The following is a 19,376-nucleotide window of genomic DNA, read 5'->3' on the forward strand; positions in this document are numbered from 1 at the left end:
TGTCAGCATCTGATGATTGAATAATCAAGGTGTGTGTGTGTTAATCCTGAGTTGGAAATTTGGCTGGGGGGGTTTCTACTTTTAAAATGAACCAAATGCTTGATGCAACAGCACATAGGTTCACCATTACCACTATTTATTACTGTTTGATTTACTTTACATTGTTTATACTGATGGCATTTAGTCAATAAGAGCTCACCACAATGATATTGCATAATTATAGTCTATTTTTTATATCAGTACTCATCATACTATCAACGTATTGTTTACAGTGAGAAGTAAATCATTTTCCTTATTATCTGTCTACATAACACTTCAACCCACATACACATATTAATCAAGTTAGGGTATAATGTACAAAGGATGTCCTGTAATTGTCACACACATCCTCCCTTAGTCAGCAGATGGACTGATACGTGAATAAAATAACTTGACAACTAATGCAAGTTAGTTGTGGTCATACCGACAGAAACACCATCCATATCCCAGAACGTGATCAGATATTGTTCATGTAATGTGTTAGTGCATGTGTGTGTGTGGGGAGTAGGTGATCGTACATAAAATTATACAGTGCACCAGGGACCTGGCATAATAAAAATTATCTAATCTAACTGACCACTTTATAATACTTCACTATGTAATATCATCCTACATCTGAATAATCTCAATCTTCTCTTTCTGCTGACAATTCTTTTTATTCACCTAACTAATTGTTCAAGCCAAAAATTATACACTCCAAAGTTGACTGCTTTATTAGAGTAAGTGACTGCTCTATTGGTGTATCTTTATTTGCACTGTACATGTTTCAGTGGTTGATTACACCATAGATAATAGACACTTAGGGGTGTCTATTATCTATGATTACACTTCTAGTAAGACTCTGCTTGTAATGTGATACTTCTCTGGCATAACATTGACATGCTGATATCTTGAATAATGTTATCACATAATTATATTTAGTATAATTATTGTGGATATATTATTCCAGTACTGAGATATGACCTTCCATGCGATGGGGTGTAGTTTGTGCCATACATGCCCTGTTTTTGCAAGCCTAATCCCATTTGGCCTTTAGTTATATAACTACACTGTACATTAACCTATTATACTTTTAATATGATATGCTGTATATAGTGCTTTAAAAGTCTGCCTGATTATGCTTTGTATGTCAATGTAAGGGCTTGTGAACAATGTCTATCGACTTGGTAATAAGCTTATTGCCATTACTATAGAAACAGTCATGTCAAAGCTGTAATAATAATAATTAGCATGCATGAAATGTATTTTGCTGCCGCCTAATATGATAATATTATAATTACATCAGTATATTATTAAACCACTACAATATAGTGAAATATATTTAAACTTCTCTAATTGAACATTCAGCTTGACATGAATGATCCAGACTCTCAATCAATTTAAAGGTTAGATTTTGCAAAAAAATACTTTTCACAATTCAACATAAACAATAATTATTGTTTATTACAATGTATCAGTTTCTGGTACAAAATAATATATACATACAAGATGCATGTGACAAGTTTCTCCTCTCTCCCTTCATGTCTTAGGCACTGGCTGGTCCCACTATCTCCTTCATCACCTTATGGAGAAATTGAAGAACAAACTCTGTCTGAATCCTGAAGCTAGTTATTTACTGTAGTGTGGTAGTTAGTGATAATGTACTGTATTAGGTGTGTTGTATGGTAAGTCACTAGATGAAATGTGATTCAGTTTGCTGTTTCTTATAATTGCTCGTAGTGTTTGAACTGCATTAGGATTTCCGCTCCGTGTTCTGACATAGTCTTCAACATTACAAGTGAATTTAAAAGTCAATTTCTTTCCTGGTACTTTGTCCATGATTCCTTTGCTGTAGTAGTAGCGGAGGCCACGGCTTAGTTTGTCATAGTTCATTGTAGGTTTTCCCTTGCGTTCTCCCCACATTGCAGCAATGTCATCTGGTTGTAGTATGGTGAATTCATACCCATTTCCTGTCCACTGAATCATGAAGCTCTTAGCAGGTGTCAGTAGCATGTCTAACAGAAACTGCCACAGTTGTACAACACCTCTTCCATTAGGAACTAAACAGGAAAGAGAAAAATTAATGGTTTAATTCCAAGAAAAAATAATTAATCATCAGAAACTGTTAACCCACCAAAGGAAGGCCACTTATTAAAGGACATTTATTATATACATATTAAACAAATACAATTTCTCACTCATTGACTTTGTTTACTTACAAGGTGGTAGATTGGTGGTGCCTTCAATGGGTGCTCGTTCCTTTGGAAAAGTCAACACATCATCTTCTGAATCACTGTCACCATTATCCTTCATGTCTGACTCACTACTTGATCCATCATCTGTGATCACCTTATGACTAGTCTGGCTGACAATGGGAATGTTGCTGTGCCTTGTAATACTAGCAGCTGGTATAGTACTCAGTGTAGCACTACTCAAAGTAGTTACTTGGGGAAAATGACTGCTTGAACTAGTGGAGGCAAAATTTGGTCTTGCTTTCTTTGGTGATGGCTCAGGAATGGTGGATGTTACCTGTGAGCTTCCTTCAACAACTGGAGGAGGGGTGTGTCTTTTTCTGGTTAGAGAGTTCTCTTGAAGAGCACTGCTTGGAGGCGTTTGCAACACTGAACTATTTGGCATCATAAAATTAAATCCAGTTCCAGCAACTTTGCTACTTGGTGGCCACACAAATTTTGGGCAGTCAACCATCATGTAAGGATTGGGATGATTCTGTTGTAACATTGGAAACTGCTGCAGTGCTGAGAGAGGGCTGCTCATTCCAAAAGGTGTCAAAGAGGGGTAGACAAATGGTAGCTGAGTTCCAGGTGTAGTTGGAGTAAACATCGGGTGAAACATAATTGGCAATGGAAATGGTTGAGCAATTGCTGGTAAGCCAGCTGCAGCAGCAATGGTGGTATTTAACATGGAGTGAGTAGCTAATGGTGACCTTCCTGCTGGTGTGGTTACTTCAGTAGTAGCAGAAACACTTTTAGCACTTGATGGTATCCCCACAACACTCACATCACCAGAACTGTTGCCATTACTAGGACTATTACTGTGTGACCTGCTGCCACTTGGTAATGACGTATCACTGTACTTCTTTGGTTGTCTTGAATGTTTGTTCTCTTGATACTTGTGAGTCAATGTAATAGGTTGGATAGGAACCTTTGGTGAATTGTCAGGTTGTGGCTTCATTGATTTCTCCACACCAATTGCAGTCTGAACAGCTGACGAGCTTAACAGTGGATCTGCTAATACAGGCAGTTCTTGTGCTTTTCCGTTAAGTTCCGTGTCACTAGCACTCTCTGTGCAGCCAATCATGCTTGCATGCACAGGTACCATTTTATTTGTTAGCTGGTCGTAGCACTCAATGGTATGGTAAGGGTCTAGTTCTTCTGGTACTCCTGCTCTGAGCTTTCCAGATACAACCGACAAATATTTCACTGGAGTCGATGCACTAGAAAACGGGCTCGCGGACGACTGGGGATCAGGGGAAATTAGTGGCGACGAAGGTATCATGAGAGGAGATAGCTTTCCGGATGGCTTCGTCTGCGATACTTCCTTCTGCACGATCTCTGAAACCTTTGGTGACAAGGTTAATTCAGGTGTAGTCGACACTGTAGCTGTAGACGAAGTGGAATTAATTGCCCAGAGCGGCGGTGGAAACGAAACCAACGGACGAGGCTGCATCGCTGGTATATCCTCAGCTGTAATTGGGCTCGTTAAACTCTTAGCTAGGATTTCACCTACAGAAAAATAATGTAAGTGTAATACAATAATAACAATGACCCCCGCACTGTAAAAATTTAGTAGTGAATTGCTCTGCCACAATACTCACTACTTTTAAGTAGTGACGTTCACTACTTTTTGTAGTGAACGTCACTACTTTTTGCAGTGAACGTCACTACTTTTTGCAGTGAACGTCACTACTTGGTGGTCAATGTAGTGACGTTCACTACAAAATTAGTAGTGAACGTCATGCACTACACAAAAATAGTGAGTATTGTGGCAGACATTAGTAGTGACGTTCACTACATTTAGTAGTGACGTTCACTAGTTTCGCGCAATACAAGACTATGTTACCATACAGCTACAGGTAATTCTACGTAGCTACAGCGCGATAACGCGCATGCCAACGCGTGCAAGATGGCTGGAAAATGTTTTCGATCACAAAATCCTGCTACATAGCTACACCTATAACTAGTTAGCTTACTGTTTACAACAGAGAGTGGATTCCAACCGGACAATGACGGTAACACAACTGCCATCGAGGCCTTTAGTGTACTGGTGTGCGCGAATGTGCCGTGAAACTGTTGAAGCCTATTTTATAGCTATTTCAATCACAGAAATTCCGGTGAACGGATATGCACTAACATCATCAATAACTGTGCATAAATTAGACCTGTTTTAGCGGAAACCTAGGTACATGTAGCTACCACGAACGGTGCCATGGTTTCATAATAACGCATATAGCGGCTAGCTGGCAAATAGCTAGTCTAGCTATACAGGGGCGGATCCAGAGTTTGGAAAGGGGTGGTGCACTTTGAATACTGAAAAGTTGAAGAGCAAAGAAAAAAAAGTCACAGCAATAATGGCTGTCCTTTACTAAGTGCATATACTATAAAGTATATAAAGATCCTTATTCAAAGCTTCACAGTTAAGCTACACTGCCTCATGAACACTGCGGCTGCTTTATTAGAGTGACTGCTCTATTACAGTATCTCGATCTTGTATGTAATTTTTTTTTTGAAAGGGATGAGGGGGCACGTGTTCCCTGTTCCCCCCCGGATTCGCCACTGCTATATACGTACGCACGAACGCAAATGCATGCGTGCATAATTAATTGTATAACAGTTTATGTGGACATATATGATTATTAATTTATATAGTTAAACTACCTACATACATTGCTGTAGACATGCAGGAGACTGTCTTGCATGCAACTGATTTCCCAAACAACAAGCAGCGATCACACTCTAGTTATACTTACACTCTAACATGCATCACATCACATACACATTTATAGGGTATGTTGCTAAGAAAATAAATCACCTTATCCGTTATGACTAGCTAGCTACCACTGACAACTATAAACTAAGGGTGTTAGCTACATTACATTCAAAAGTTTCTAATTAGTGTTCATGAGCTCTTCTCGTTCTATAAATGCTTCAGATGAGTAGCTAGAAACAAGTGAAATAAATAAAAGATGTACCAAATATGTACAGCCATGCTTGGCAATGTCTATATACAGCCTCCTATAAAGACCTTGATTTAAATGTTCATTTCTACATTCAATGTAGTTTAGTACAAATGTTCTTGTTCTCTGTATTGCAGGCTCTATTACAATGGCCTTATATGGTACAGCTCTTCTCGTTCTACAGCCCAAGTCAAATATCATACGTATATATGGCAAATAAGACTACTAAGATCAAAACATCACTATAGTTACCACTAGATACTTAGCAGCCCATAAACCACAAGTCCATTAAAGTTACTTTATACTTCCTTAATAGAGGTAGTATCAATACATGAAGTGACATGCACTGCTAAGCAAATGATCAACAATACTACACCATAATGGTTATTGGTCATGCAGGTGACATTTTATTTTAAATAGGCAATTTCATGCATAAGATGACCACTGATGTTTGTGATGGAAATCTGTAGCAGCTTATTCTTGGCTATTCTTCCATTCAGTCTCAATAAATGTCTCTGCCACTGACTGTGTCCCCAACTGTCTGAACTCTATCAGGAATTAAGGCTGATGAATGAACACTTTACAACATGAATATTTCAGAAGAATTTCTGCCAGCAGTCAGAATTAACACTAGTGTAAAGATTTATTATACTGTAGCAGCTGGCATTCGTCAAATTTACACACATATGCCATGACACCTTATGAATCATACCACTCAAAATTGTTACCTAGGAAGGAAGCATTTGTAGCTAGGGAACTGTACATTTGTATGCCATGCATGCATGCAGAAAAAAATAGTATAATGTGATGCAATTGGATACTGTACACTTTTAAATCATATCTGACCATTAAATCTCACCCATATACAAAAGACCATTACGTGACACAGACACTACCTATAATATGAAAACCCATTTGGATGATCAAGGCTAAAAATAACTTTCAATTCGTCAATAGTCTACTGTACATCACTAAAACATCATACGTAGCTAGTGGAAACCCGCTAATATAGTAGAATACTTGTGGTGTCCTGATTTTAGGTAACGAAATGTATGTATATGGGTATAGGTATAACACAACACTTCTTTGATGCCCACATTTCATTGATTTTAATTAAAGCACTTGTTTATAAAGGATTCTCAGCCTTTGTGTGTAATCTTTTACTCTCTTACACCCAAATGCTTCTCACCAATGCTGGTAAAGAATCCTATCAATCTTTAAATTTTCAGAAAGCAGTGTTGTATCGTAATAGGTTACATCTACCATAAGTGGAAGTAAGGATGTTCAGGGGCTGATCCAGGAATAAATGAAAGGGGGTGGCTGGCTTAGTTCACAAGCTTTACATGTGCAGTAAGGGTGTAGCTATACACTGGTGAGAGAGGTGACTGCAGACAGCGTGCGGAGCACGCTTAGCGAAGTGCGAAGCACGAGCTGTCTAGGGGGGTCTGGGGGCATGCCCCCCCAGGAAAATTTTTAAAATTAGGTGTTCAAAACATGCTATTTAGATCAAATTTTACTTAGTTTCAAAACTTTTGTTCTTATACAGTAACTGTTGGCTGCTACTGCTACTGCCCTAACTACACTATAGTGTACAGATACAATATCCTAAAAGGGTCCCTTTAGGATAAATTGTATCTGTACACTGTAGTGTAGTTAGAGCAGTAGCAGCTAAGAAAAGCAGTAGCAGCTAACAGTTACTGTATAAGAACAAAAGTTTTACCGTAGCCCCCTTCCCTCCACCCTGAATCCACCAAAGAATTAGATTGAATCTGGAAGTGATTTTGACTGAAAAGAACAATTGTATGTAGCTACTAGCTAGAATTTCAGACAGTGTACTAGCTGTTTAGAAGAAACACTGTAAAGCTAGCTACAGCATATAGTTTAAAAACTTGTTGGCAGCTGTGCTATTATGTCCATTTAACAACTGCAGCTGTAAATGAACAAAACCATAATAATAAATGTCCACCTGAAGGTTTTGCTTCAAATAAAGTGCACTGTTAGTGTAGATGCCATGTGCTAGTTTGTACAGATGTCCAGGTCTATTTTAGATTATTTTAGATCAAAAGTTATAGCCCAACAAGGACAGAATCCTCTAAGTGAAACCCTTACTACTGATGGAAGTAACAGTGACAGTGAAGTTGGGGAAGAAGGTTTGATTGACAATGAGACTGAGTCTGGAAGTGAAACTCCAGTCACAATCACTAATGAAAGTGGTATCAACAATGACAGTGATGGGAATGAATGTCAATCTCAGGGCATAAATGAAGAGACAGAGGCTACCCCTTCCACTACTGAAAGTATTAGAGTTAATGCGGATTTCATTGAAGCAGCTAACTGGCCAGATAATTTGACAGTGAGCCTTCAACAATCAACTGGTGAGCTTTGCCGTGAGGTTGCACCAGAAACTTTCCATGATAGTGATCCTGTTGAATTTAATAGCAATGGTGAGCCATCTTATCCTAACGTGAACTTTGTATCTAACTCAGAATCTAGTGATATTCTGCAAGTGGCCATTAGTAGATCAAGAATAATAAAAGATCATGAAAAATATGAATTGATTACTTCATCACAAAGCAATCTAAGGAGCACTGATTTTGACACAGTCTACTTCACTGTTTCTGGAGGAAGGAAAAGAAAACAGATAACTTTTCAATCTCGATGGCTTCAAGATTACAAATGGTTACGTTATGGTTTGGAGAATAGTCAAGGAGGATGGTGTTTGCCCTGCATTTTGTTTTTAACTGACAGTGAAAAGACACATCTCGGTGCATTTGTGTGTACGCCCTTCAAGAATTACAACAAATCCAAGGAGTTGATGGAGAGGCATGCCAAACATGCATATCATTTGAGAGCAGTAGATCATGCCTTTGAATTTACAAGAAGGTGGGCTAATCCTGAATCAAGAATCGATAGTCAGTTAATTGATAAAAGCTCTAAGAATTTTAAATTTAATACTGAAGTATTGCCAACAATTGCTGAGACAGTATTATTGTGTGCAAAGCAACGAATTTCTCTCCAAGGTCACAATCAGGATAAGGTGAACTTTACACAGGAGCCATTAAGAAATGAAGGAAATTTCATTGCCATACTTAGATTGCTGGCAAAGAACAATAAAGCACTGAGCGAACACTTAATACTTGGTCCAAAGAATGCAAAATATACCAGTAAGACCGTTCAAAACGAGATACTGGAAATAGCTGCTGACCAAATTCGTGCATTTTATCGAACCTGCATACAGAAGTGTCCACATTTTTCATTAATTGCTGATGAAGCTACATCTCATGGTAAGGAGATTTTGTCGGTTTGCTTAAGGTTCTTGGAAATTGATAATGAAAATTTTCGTGTGAAGCCAATAAAGCACGAAGTGTTACTTGACTTCCATTTTCTTCAGAGGATAACTGGGAAAAGCATTGCAGATGGCATCTTGCAAGTTTTACAAAAACATGAAATTGATGTTAAAAATTGCCGAGGGCAGGCATACGATACAACAGCTTCCATGAGCTCTTCAAATTCTGGTGTACAAGCACATATAAAGAATAATGCACCAGATGCAGAATTTCAAGGTTGCTGCCTGCATAGTTTGAATCTAGTAATATGCCATTCTTCAAAGGTTCAAGCTGTAAAAAATATGATTGATAACTGTCATCAGGCGTTCTTATACTTCCACAACTCTCCAAAGAGACAACGGTTTCTTGAACACATAATTCAGCGCTTGTGTCCATCTGCCAGGAAATCTAAGATAAATGGGCTGTGTAAAACAAGATGGGTTGAACGGCATAATACTTTCACCACAATTTTAGAATTGTATCCTTACCTTATTAAGACTTGGGAACATATTTGTTCACCTGCTGATGATGACAATGAAATTTATCCTGATGGAAATACTTGGAACTGGGATTCTGAATCTCGTAGCACTGCTAATGGTTTGAAGCACATTTTTACTAGCTTTGAGCACGTGGTTGCATTTTTGCTATCAAAAGAATTATTGGAGCCGATTAAACCAATTGCAGAATGTTTACAAGGTAGACTACAAGAGGTATACTTTGGTTTTAAAAAAGTTGATGAAGTCAAGGAGCATTACAAGCAACTTCGTGAAAATGTAAATGCTGAACATAATAGAATTTATCATAAAGCTCTAAATCTATGCAGGGATATTAGCAGCAGCGAAAGTATGCCCCGTGTTATAAGAGGCCGTCAAACTAGACCAAACCCTACAGTAAGCTCACCAACTGATTACTGGAGAGTGACAATTACCATTCCTTTGTTAGACTCAATTATAAGTGAATTGGAAGCCAGATTTTCTGTAGATACACGAGCACATTATGAACTGTGTGCATTGGTGCCCACTGTAATTACCACAAAAGACGAACATCAACTGTGTACCATCTTAAAATCTAAATGGAGTCATTTGCTACCAGCAGAAGATGACCTTGACAGTGAACTTGCTAGATGGAAAGCTCACTGCAATAAATTCCATGCCACTTTAAAGGAGAAGTCTATAACTCACTTGCTGAGTGAAGATGCAGATCCAATATTCTTCCCCAATATAAGAGAACTCCTGTGCATATTGGTAATACTTCCGATTGGAAGCACTGAAGCAGAAAGGACCTTTTCTTGTCTCAGGCAAATTCATTTGTGGTTGCGCACCACTATGACGGATGAAAGACTGGGCAACCTTGGGGTGTTAGCAATGCAAGGATTTAGCTTTCAACTGAATGTTGAACAAATATGTAAAGAGTTTGCAACTAAACATAGCAGAAAAATGTGTACAAGTAGTGTTTTATATGATTAGTATGAGCTGTTAATGCTTAATTTGCATGCCGTGATATATAGTTTAATCCAGGGTGGGTGGCTAGCCACCCCATCCACCCCCCCTGGATCAGCCCCTGATGTTACATAGGACAGGAAACACTTTTATCAAATGTTAAAATTATATCCTGGCATTCCTAGTGCTTATATAGTGGCATGCACTAATCAGCATTAAGAAAAATGTTCCCTGGGGAAGACAGATCAGAAATCCAACAATGAATAACTATACAATACAATGTGTGTTGTGTAAGTTGATTATTTTCCATTGTTATGTGATATAGAAATTAACTGTAGTTCTAGTATGTACTAACACATCATAGATTGCTTACGTAATGATAATGTGGTTATTGGTGGAATGTAGACAAAATCTAACAAAGCACTTGGTGGTTTTCATAGCCACTTAATACATTCCATAGTATTGCCAATAATAGTATTTTTAAGGGCATTAACTTCCTACAGATGGTTCCAATTAAAAATTTTTAATTCTTAGAGTTATGTTTGTGTTTAATAGCATGATGATCAGTGAGTTGAGCTTCACTTACCCTTGTTAGTAGTTGTTAAGTATCGAGCAATTTGGGATCTATTTTGTATCCAAACAAGAGGACCACCTTCCAATTGAAAGGCCACCACATCACATGTAACTAAGTTCAACTGATTAGCCAAAATAAGTTGGCTCAGTTTCAAGGCACCGCTTGTATTAAATCGTATCACTACTTGTCTTAGTTGACCAACTTTTGAACCATAAGAAATACTCTCTAGTCTCATGGTAGAGCCTCTGCCTATAGTAGACAGTATACTCCCTATTACAGTATCAGGTCTGTCCTTCTCATGAATGATCAAGCTTAGAACTGTATCAAAGTTGCTTGTAGTTGATGATGAGCTGTTACCTGTAAAGAAATCAACAAAGCAGGTAAAACAGTATCAGGCAAATTTTAGGTGTATTATACATTCAAACTCATCGAAAATTACACAAGTTTGCCTGCACTGTTTACTGGCTAACAAAAGAAATTCTATCCACTATGATCTCATCACAAATGCCACCTAACCCATTAGGCAATCAACAAATAATGTTAATGGTAGCTAAATTACATCACTATATCTCCGTGACCATTGTAATTACACAATGGTATACTGTGTGAGAACTTAAAGTGAACTATCCTATTTCTACAGTGGCATAGCCACTTAACATATGCAATAAACAAATCATTGCTAACTAAGTGAAATTATAACTAACTTGAAATTTGGCTGACGTCAATGCAAAATTTCTTCATAAAATTTGGCTCATCTGTACAAATAAAAATGCAATGTACAGCAGCTGTAACACATGCACACTAAGGGGGATATATATATACACAAACCACCATAAAGTGCTTTACGTATATGACCTAAATACATCACTGAAACATTTCTTAAAAAATCATTCCATAGAAGAGTAAGTCATGCTAATTGATGTGAACAAAAATTTAACAGGGTAACAGTGTGGTTATAATTAATGTGCACTGGCTTTAAAAACATGGCTTGCCAGAGAATATATATCTTTACGAGCTATCTATCTATCTGTCTGTCTGTGTACAATTTTTATACATAAAAATATCTTCCTTTCCATTCTATATGTTGACATGTCCATGCATGGCCGTACTATTATAAATATTCAGGTAATGGAAACAATCTTGCCAACTTACCCATCCTCTAACCTAAACCAACTAAAGGTCGATCATTTAGCAAACCAGGAACACATAAACCGTGTGGTGCAAAATGCACTCTTACATGCCATTTTAACAAATCATACATAACGACTGGCTATTAGATGCTGTATATGCCTCTAGAATAATTACTTGGTGTGAAAACCTGAGGATTAGATAACAAATATTAACTGTAAATCAGAAAATTCACTGTCAAAAAAAAAAATCCGCTGTTTCAGTGCAGCATTCATATTTACCTTGTTATGTGGTTACAATGTTGTATATGACCATAACTCAGCAGCTTCTCATAACAACCACGTATACACATAACTCAGCAGCTTCTCATAACAATCACGTATACACATAACTCTTTTCCTTGTTCTGAAATGACACACGAGTACTAGCCTTTCTGTGGTATTTATTGTTATGGTTAACACCAAACGAGGAAATCAAAACCATTCAAACAAGGAAAACCTAATATGCTTATGATGATTGTACACTGATATCATACATGTTGTGAATTGGATGTGGCCAGTTGTAAATGAGGCAATAAGGTGTATAATCTCTATCATACGGCGTGTGTGTGCGTGTGTGTGTGCATTGGTGTGTGTGCATCGGTGCATTGGTGTGTGTGTGTGTGTGTGTGTGTACTGTTAATACAGAAGTGGTCATAACACACCAGCACAGGTGTGATATTGCTGTCCAAACTGGCACATCTTTACAAGGATAGTAAAAAGCAAATTTACAGTACACACACCTGTGCGTACTGTAAATTGTGTGTGTGTGTGTGTTTGTGTGTTTGTGTGTGTGTGTGTGTACTGTTAATACAGAAGTGGTCATAACACACCAGCACAGGTGTGATATTGCTGTCCAAACTGGCACATCTTTACAAGGGTAGTATGCACACCACATCAATCACACTAATAAGAGTGTGACCATAAATTTGCAACTGATAAAAAGCATTTAGGAGTAGGAGGCATGTCATGACATGCTATTATCAAAGTCAACCACTAATCTCAGTATTATTTGTGAAACACTGCATCATCTACAGTTTCGCAATTGGTGTTACAATCCTGGAATGTCATCAATTTACAAACAGTACACAACACTTTGTGTCAGTCAGCAACTTACCTACTTAAACGTCTCTACTTAAACATTGTTTTCAAAATGTATTTATAACCTATATCACCAAGCGATTGTGGGTTTTAATTTTACTCAACCAAGGCTTACATGTTCTAGAGTACGATATGTACTGGCCCCACTGATCATTAGTGCACAGTAGGTTATCCCTTTACTGTTGTTTACATTCTGATGTCTGATGACATAATTGAATGTATTTTATTTAGCTATGAGCTAATGGAAATTAATTTTGTTGATACAAACATATATACCAGCTTTGTGCATTGATCTGAACTGTCTGTGTGTAATGGCTTAGCACAAAATGAGTTTATTGTCAGTTATTTTTTAATTAATAACACACAAATTCAATGAAAGTGATACTTTGCGATCCTTCTTACAATCCTTCAATGATAAAGGATGCCACAAAATACCTCTTTTAAATACTAGAATCATCTATGATGGCAGAGAATAGCTTTTCATGTATAAATATTGGTGTCATACACACCAATTTACAGTCACACCACTTGTCTTGTGTGCTTTACACACCATATCCTGAAAGTGTGACTGCACCCCAAGGGTGTGCTGCTGGTTAAGTGTGCTATGACCACCTCAGTTTTAACAGTGTGTGTGTGTGTGTGTGTGTGTGTGCGTGCGCGCGTGTGCGTGTGCGTGTGTGTGTGTGTGTGTGTTAGGGATCATAGAAAAATATTGACCAAAAACCAGCCTCACAATACCTTCACGGTGCCTTGGAAGTTTTGGTTAGGTATAGAATCAAGCCCAAAAGTGTTAACCCAAAACACTTCCAATAGGTTGCTAAGAATGAAAACTTCTTATTCATGTAATTTTCTCTGCCTGATTGACTGACTGATGCCTTCGGACCAGCATAATGGTAACTTTACAGTGACTACAGGAATGATACACAGCTGGAATCTGAGCACTGAAGGTCTAACAGCAACTTGTGTTGCAGCTAAATACGTAACGACTAAGGCTACAGGCTTGATTTTGTCACAGTTAGACATCACTCCAGCCTGGCAGGTGCCTTTGGGGATGCCACAGTATGTACAACGCATGCACCATGGACTTACCTTTGTCCTTCTTTGTGTCTCATTTCTTTTCACTGAAAGAGAAAGTTGTCGATTCGCAGTAGAGCATAATGACTTCCCTGTCACATTTATAATGGGAGTCATCTGTATTTTCCAGATATAGTAACTGGATTGATTACAGAGGTACTCTTCGTTTGTGACGTTGTGTAACAGGCTGAACATAGCTGAAAACAAAGTAAAATGGCCACTTTACTTTTCAGTAGTTGGGTGAGCATTCAGTTGCAAAATTAAATCCGGCACTATTCTTTTGATGAAATATGTGCAGGTTTACAAGTCATAACTATGTTTTAAAAAGTAAACGAACAGGTATAAGGAAAAATTAGGAATGAGTTTGATTAGGGACCATGGAAAGCAATGGAACAAAGAAGGTTGCCTACACCTGCAGATATAGTAGACACCACTTCAGTCTGTAGGAAGTGTGCTTTGCACACAAAAAGTGCCTTTGACACTAAAGTGTGGTCCTAATTTTTCCCCTTGTACTTGTGACTCTAAGAAACACTACTGTTACAAGTCATGCACTAAATACCCTGCATGCAATGTTTGATACCATACAGCATGAGAGGGGAAAAATTCACGATTTTCACAGGTTGGCAGCTATCCGCAAAAAATACCCCCTCAAAATATGCAGCTCAATTAAAATGGATTAAAATGGCACTGTTTATTGTATAAAGATCCTGAAGAAGTCCCTCCAAATTTCAAATGCTCTCATCGGATCATATATTATGTATCATATCTATTTCTACCATACAATATCCAACTATCATAGAACAACTAATGCAATGGTTCAGATGGGATTCTTGATTTCTTAAGAAACACCACACATATCAATATCAAGCCATAAATTATCCACAACTCAGAGCACAATTAATATACTAGCATAAGGTGCCATCATTTCACAGAAGATGACATCTGACATGTGATGTGGGAATAGTATACATTTCATGCACATGGTAACAACTTCGTTATGTGCTCTAATCCCAAACAGATAGCACATGTCATTATCATGCTAATTATAATACTAAACTGTGAAGCCATATAACAAAATTACATTAGTTTAGCGCTTCCATCCCACTAAACCACACTCAAATAGGTTTGTGTCTACAAAGGAAGCTCTAGTGAATGACAATAGAAGAATTGTTTGGGAATAGCACTCAATCATGACTTGAATTCATCACCAGACACGTGTAAGACACATGTATACTCTAGACTATAAAAATTGTATTGTTTGTTTGTGTGTACAATGAAACCTTACTTGGTCAGTAGCTATTACCTCTTTAATGAGATAATCTTGTTATGTAAGCCTGCTCTAATAATAGGCGTTGTGAGCTACCCTAGTGTAAACGAAAGCATTTCCTAAGTAGTATATTATTAATATGACATTACTCCAGACATGGGGCCAAGTACATGAGTACTTATACTTAAGTACACTAAGTACAAACTTGAAAGTACTTGTACTTTACTTAAATACTTTCTTAATTTCCCCAATGTACTTGTACTTATACTCAAGTACTTCACTAAGTACTTGTATGTACTTGAGTACTTAAAGTACTTTTAAGTACTTGTAAGTACTGCAAACATTGTACGTATAGTTTGTACACAGTGGTGTACAATGAGAATAACAAAATTGTATGATGGTGCAGTTTACAACTACTTGCAATTCTTCTACTGCCTTCCCCAACCATACTATGTATCATGTTGCCATGATTAATGATGTCATAGCTTTCTAGCAAACAAAAACAATGCTGCTGTTTAAGGCAGTGCATTTTAAGAGTTTAAGAGAGAGAATGGTTGACAAAAACCTGAAAGTATCAACCCCTCTAGGCACACTTTACATACTACAATACACTGAATACAGTGTATATTTTACTACAGCAAAATGTACTTGTACTTTACTTAAGTACTCTCTTGATTGCTGCTGGAGTACTTGTACTTGTACTTGGAAAATTCAAAAGTACTTGTACTTTACTTAAGTACTTTTAAATGTACTTGACCCCATGTCTGCATTACTCCATAACATTTTTGGTCTGGCAAAAGATGGCCCTATATAGCTATGTACATGATGCTTCATTCTTCCATTTACATGTGCGTCAGTAAAGTGACAATATTGGCATGTGATAATGTGCAATGAAAAACATTTCCTGGTAGGTTGCATACAATCACTGGACTGGACTAGTGGACTGGACTGGTGGACTGGACTACTGGACTTAGGTATTTTCCTTTTTTTAAATCAAATATTTGGGAAACTGGTTGTAAGTATGCTAGTCTCATGTAGTTAGACCACTCCCCCACATTTAAAGAAACCCACACACAAACTAAAGAAAGGTGTGATCATGCCAGACTCGTCAATTTCAGTTACGTATAGAGGTTCTAATAGTTCTTGCAAATCAACAAATCTATAACAGAAGTCACATGCGGTAATTATAGTTTAAAATTCAAATGGAATCAACTTGATTGGTTGAAATCTTGTGCACATTATTTCACTTGTTGTTGCTGTCGTGCAAAAACTATAGAACCTTTGTATCAGCTATGGAATAGCAAGACAGTTAACTGTCACCACTTAATTTAGCCGACTCCATGACTATAACTTGTAGGATACATGGTTACTACAACACTACATACACATGTGCTGTATGGTTTGTACTTCATGATAAGACGAATGGTAGTCGTACAATAGAGATTATGTCAAGAAAGAGAATTGCACACAATCCTAAGATGAGAGATAGTGCCAAGTAGACAGGTCCACCTGCATATTTTACATTCAATGTACCAATAGCTACAATTAATTTCCCAAATATGTGCTAAAATGAAAAACAAAACAAAAAAACTGTCCACTAGTCCAGTCCAGTGATTGTATACAACCTTCTTGGTAGAGGCTTGTAGTCAAATGAAACATTATCACATATACATAACATTTTACTCCTATGGCCATTGGATAACATATAAGTGTGCACACACACATTACGACCACTACAAACTGATGCCACTAATACACACTTTACAATACAGACATACCCGTATTGGTCCCAGGAGCATACAGGATCTGGTGAAAGAGTGATAGTGACATTTGGTCATTATAGCAGACTTTCATAAAGTTATCTAATAAGGGGTTGTTGTCATTTTGAACAGATGAAATAAACACTGGTCTCATTGATCCTGGTTGGGACAGTTGTGGTGATATTAACTCAATAAATTTTTCAGCTGTCTTGTCAAAATGATTGTTACTGAATCCAACAAAAAAGAGGTTTCGCTGCAGGAAAACACTCAACACGGCTTTCCCTTCAGTAGACATGGAATCATTAGCATCGTGAGCTAGAAAGTCAAACACAACAGTTTCGGGCTGTGAAAACATCCCATAGACGTGTAATAAGCTATTGAGCCAGCCACCATTTCCAAGTACTTTAGAAGTCACATCATTTTGAGTCAAACTAACTGACTTGAGGCCTAGCACTTGCTCCAACATTTCTGTATAGCAAGTTGTTGCTAGCAAAGCGCCTTTCTGGTTCATGGCTGATAAGAACTGCAAAGCATAGTGTTTGGCATACATTGTCTGCCTACTCAGACTATTAACTTTTTTGTGCAGGGAGGACAGCCACGAGTCGTACACTCCATTGCGCCCCAGTATAGCTGTGACCTCATGAGCGGCGTACATGGGGTTCAACTCGCACGCGTTCTGCAACAGGCGATGCTTGTTCGAGCACTCGCGAGGATCCACGAACCCCATTGCATACTTGATGCCCTTCTCGCAGACAGCCTTATAATCGACGGGTAAATCATCTCGAAGATCACTGTTATCTGCAGTGAAACAGAGTCGATTTATTCCTGGTCCAAGTACAAACGCTGTCTTCTTTGGATCAAACTCTATCGTGATGTCCATCTTAGTATACTCTGTCTACTCGAAGGGGAAATCAACACCAGGCAGACATCCGGGAAACGTATTGATGTCAAATGTCAAACTACGGAGGCGATTTAAAACTGGTACTGGTAGGTGTTCATATAAGCGCCTAAAATTCACAAAATTTTGGCGACCACATGATGCGCTATAATTCCAGCTTTTATTTTTGTCACGTTGTTATTGTTATTGTTATTGTTGTTGTTGATACGCTCGTCAACACAATACCATGTTAGCGCCACATCGGAAGTAGTAAACAGTACTTTTCACAAGCTGGACGCACTATGGAAAAAAGATTCATTATTCGTGATATCAAGTCGAAACCTATCACGGCGCTGCTGTATCACGCGCTTAGACGAAAAATCATCACTGGATACGAAGGTAGCTGTTTAATTGATGCGTACGTACGTATAACCTGGAATAAAGTATACATTACATTTAAAAGGCCAACCAATATACTTTTATATAATTGAGCTATGTGAATACATCATTCATTACTTTTGAAGGGCGTGGCTATCTCAGTAAGGTCTCGTGTAGGCTGCATCGTTTGTGTACATAAAGCCCCACCAGCTAAACTGTTAATATAAAGCTAAATGGTGATAATAGAGCATCCCTAATGTGTGCCCCATATGTGCAAACTATGCTAACTAACTGCCTATTAACTGCTTGTGTTGGTGGATTTAAATGAACATTACTGACTGATGTCACTGTTTGGAATAATGATAGTCTATCAATAACCTAGCAACTAGCCAGTTCTGTTCAGCAAAAACTGGGTCAAGTACTAAAACTGGATCAAGTACAAACAGTGTTGTGATGTTTCATAATTAGATATGTCCCTTCTCCTTTGTCAAGTGTGAGTGGCGATCAGCCAACTACACAGTACATGACCTAGGTGACTTGCAGATCAAGACATGGTTGGAGTTGACCTTTCTCAGTTCTTCCCATGTTTTATTAGACTTTCCTAAGGCCAGCTACATGACGAATGTGGCTGAGCAGCTTCATACGGCATTGATGTTTTGTCAGGTTGCCAACTGATAAAGATAAGTTTTTATTGTAAACTTTACAAAAGAGACATCTTGGTGCCTTTCAGTTAAATCCATAATTGCTGCATCATAGCTAGCTAGTTTGATTTTAACACTTGTAATTTGTCACCAAAAATTGTTGATTATTGTAAAAGTGAAGTGCGTGACTTAGTCTTAAAGTAGCCCCAGTAATGTAAGCTCATATATTTCTGCAGTGTAACCATTACCTAATAGCCACAATCTCTTCTGTTGACTGTTTGTTTGACCATCATTAAATTGGCAGGACTGTTTATCACATTCATGATAGTAAATGAGTCCAGTTAATCTCTGTACTGTGGGTAATATAATTATAATGTAGTATGTTTAGTGTAAATATATATACATCACGAAGGCACTCCTACACTGTTGGCCGTTGCTCATGAGCAGTGATGTAATCAAGCATGTACCGACCCTGGTAGTTGCTAACAGTAATTGTGCAGTATCACAGATTATTTTCAGTAGATATTTTACTAAATGACAGTGACCATGTACATGTAATAT

At 37.8% G+C, this 19,376-nt stretch overlaps 2 protein-coding genes across 2 annotated transcripts; one reads left to right on the plus strand and one right to left on the minus strand.

Annotated features, from left to right (window-relative positions):
- Nucleotides 1–1,409: 1,409 nt before the first annotated feature.
- Nucleotides 1,410–17,908, minus strand: LOC136236913 (uncharacterized). The gene is made up of 5 exons (XM_066027144.1): nucleotides 16,938–17,908; nucleotides 11,256–11,306; nucleotides 10,564–10,908; nucleotides 2,238–3,761; nucleotides 1,410–2,078 (listed from the first exon to the last, which is right to left on the minus strand). The coding sequence occupies exons 1-5, from the start codon at nucleotides 17,797–17,799 to the stop codon at nucleotides 1,669–1,671; spliced, it is 3,192 nt and encodes a 1,063-aa protein (XP_065883216.1). The 5' UTR covers nucleotides 17,800–17,908; the 3' UTR covers nucleotides 1,410–1,668.
- On the plus strand, nucleotides 6,499–10,017 carry LOC136236923 (52 kDa repressor of the inhibitor of the protein kinase-like). The gene has a single exon (XM_066027156.1). The coding sequence runs from the start codon at nucleotides 7,242–7,244 to the stop codon at nucleotides 10,002–10,004; it is 2,763 nt and encodes a 920-aa protein (XP_065883228.1). The 5' UTR covers nucleotides 6,499–7,241; the 3' UTR covers nucleotides 10,005–10,017.
- Nucleotides 17,909–19,376: the final 1,468 nt, after the last annotated feature.

Source organism: Dysidea avara, chromosome 1 (genome assembly GCF_963678975.1).
Source record: "Dysidea avara chromosome 1, odDysAvar1.4, whole genome shotgun sequence".
In the NCBI taxonomy this organism is placed as follows: Eukaryota; Metazoa; Porifera; class Demospongiae; order Dictyoceratida; family Dysideidae; genus Dysidea; species Dysidea avara.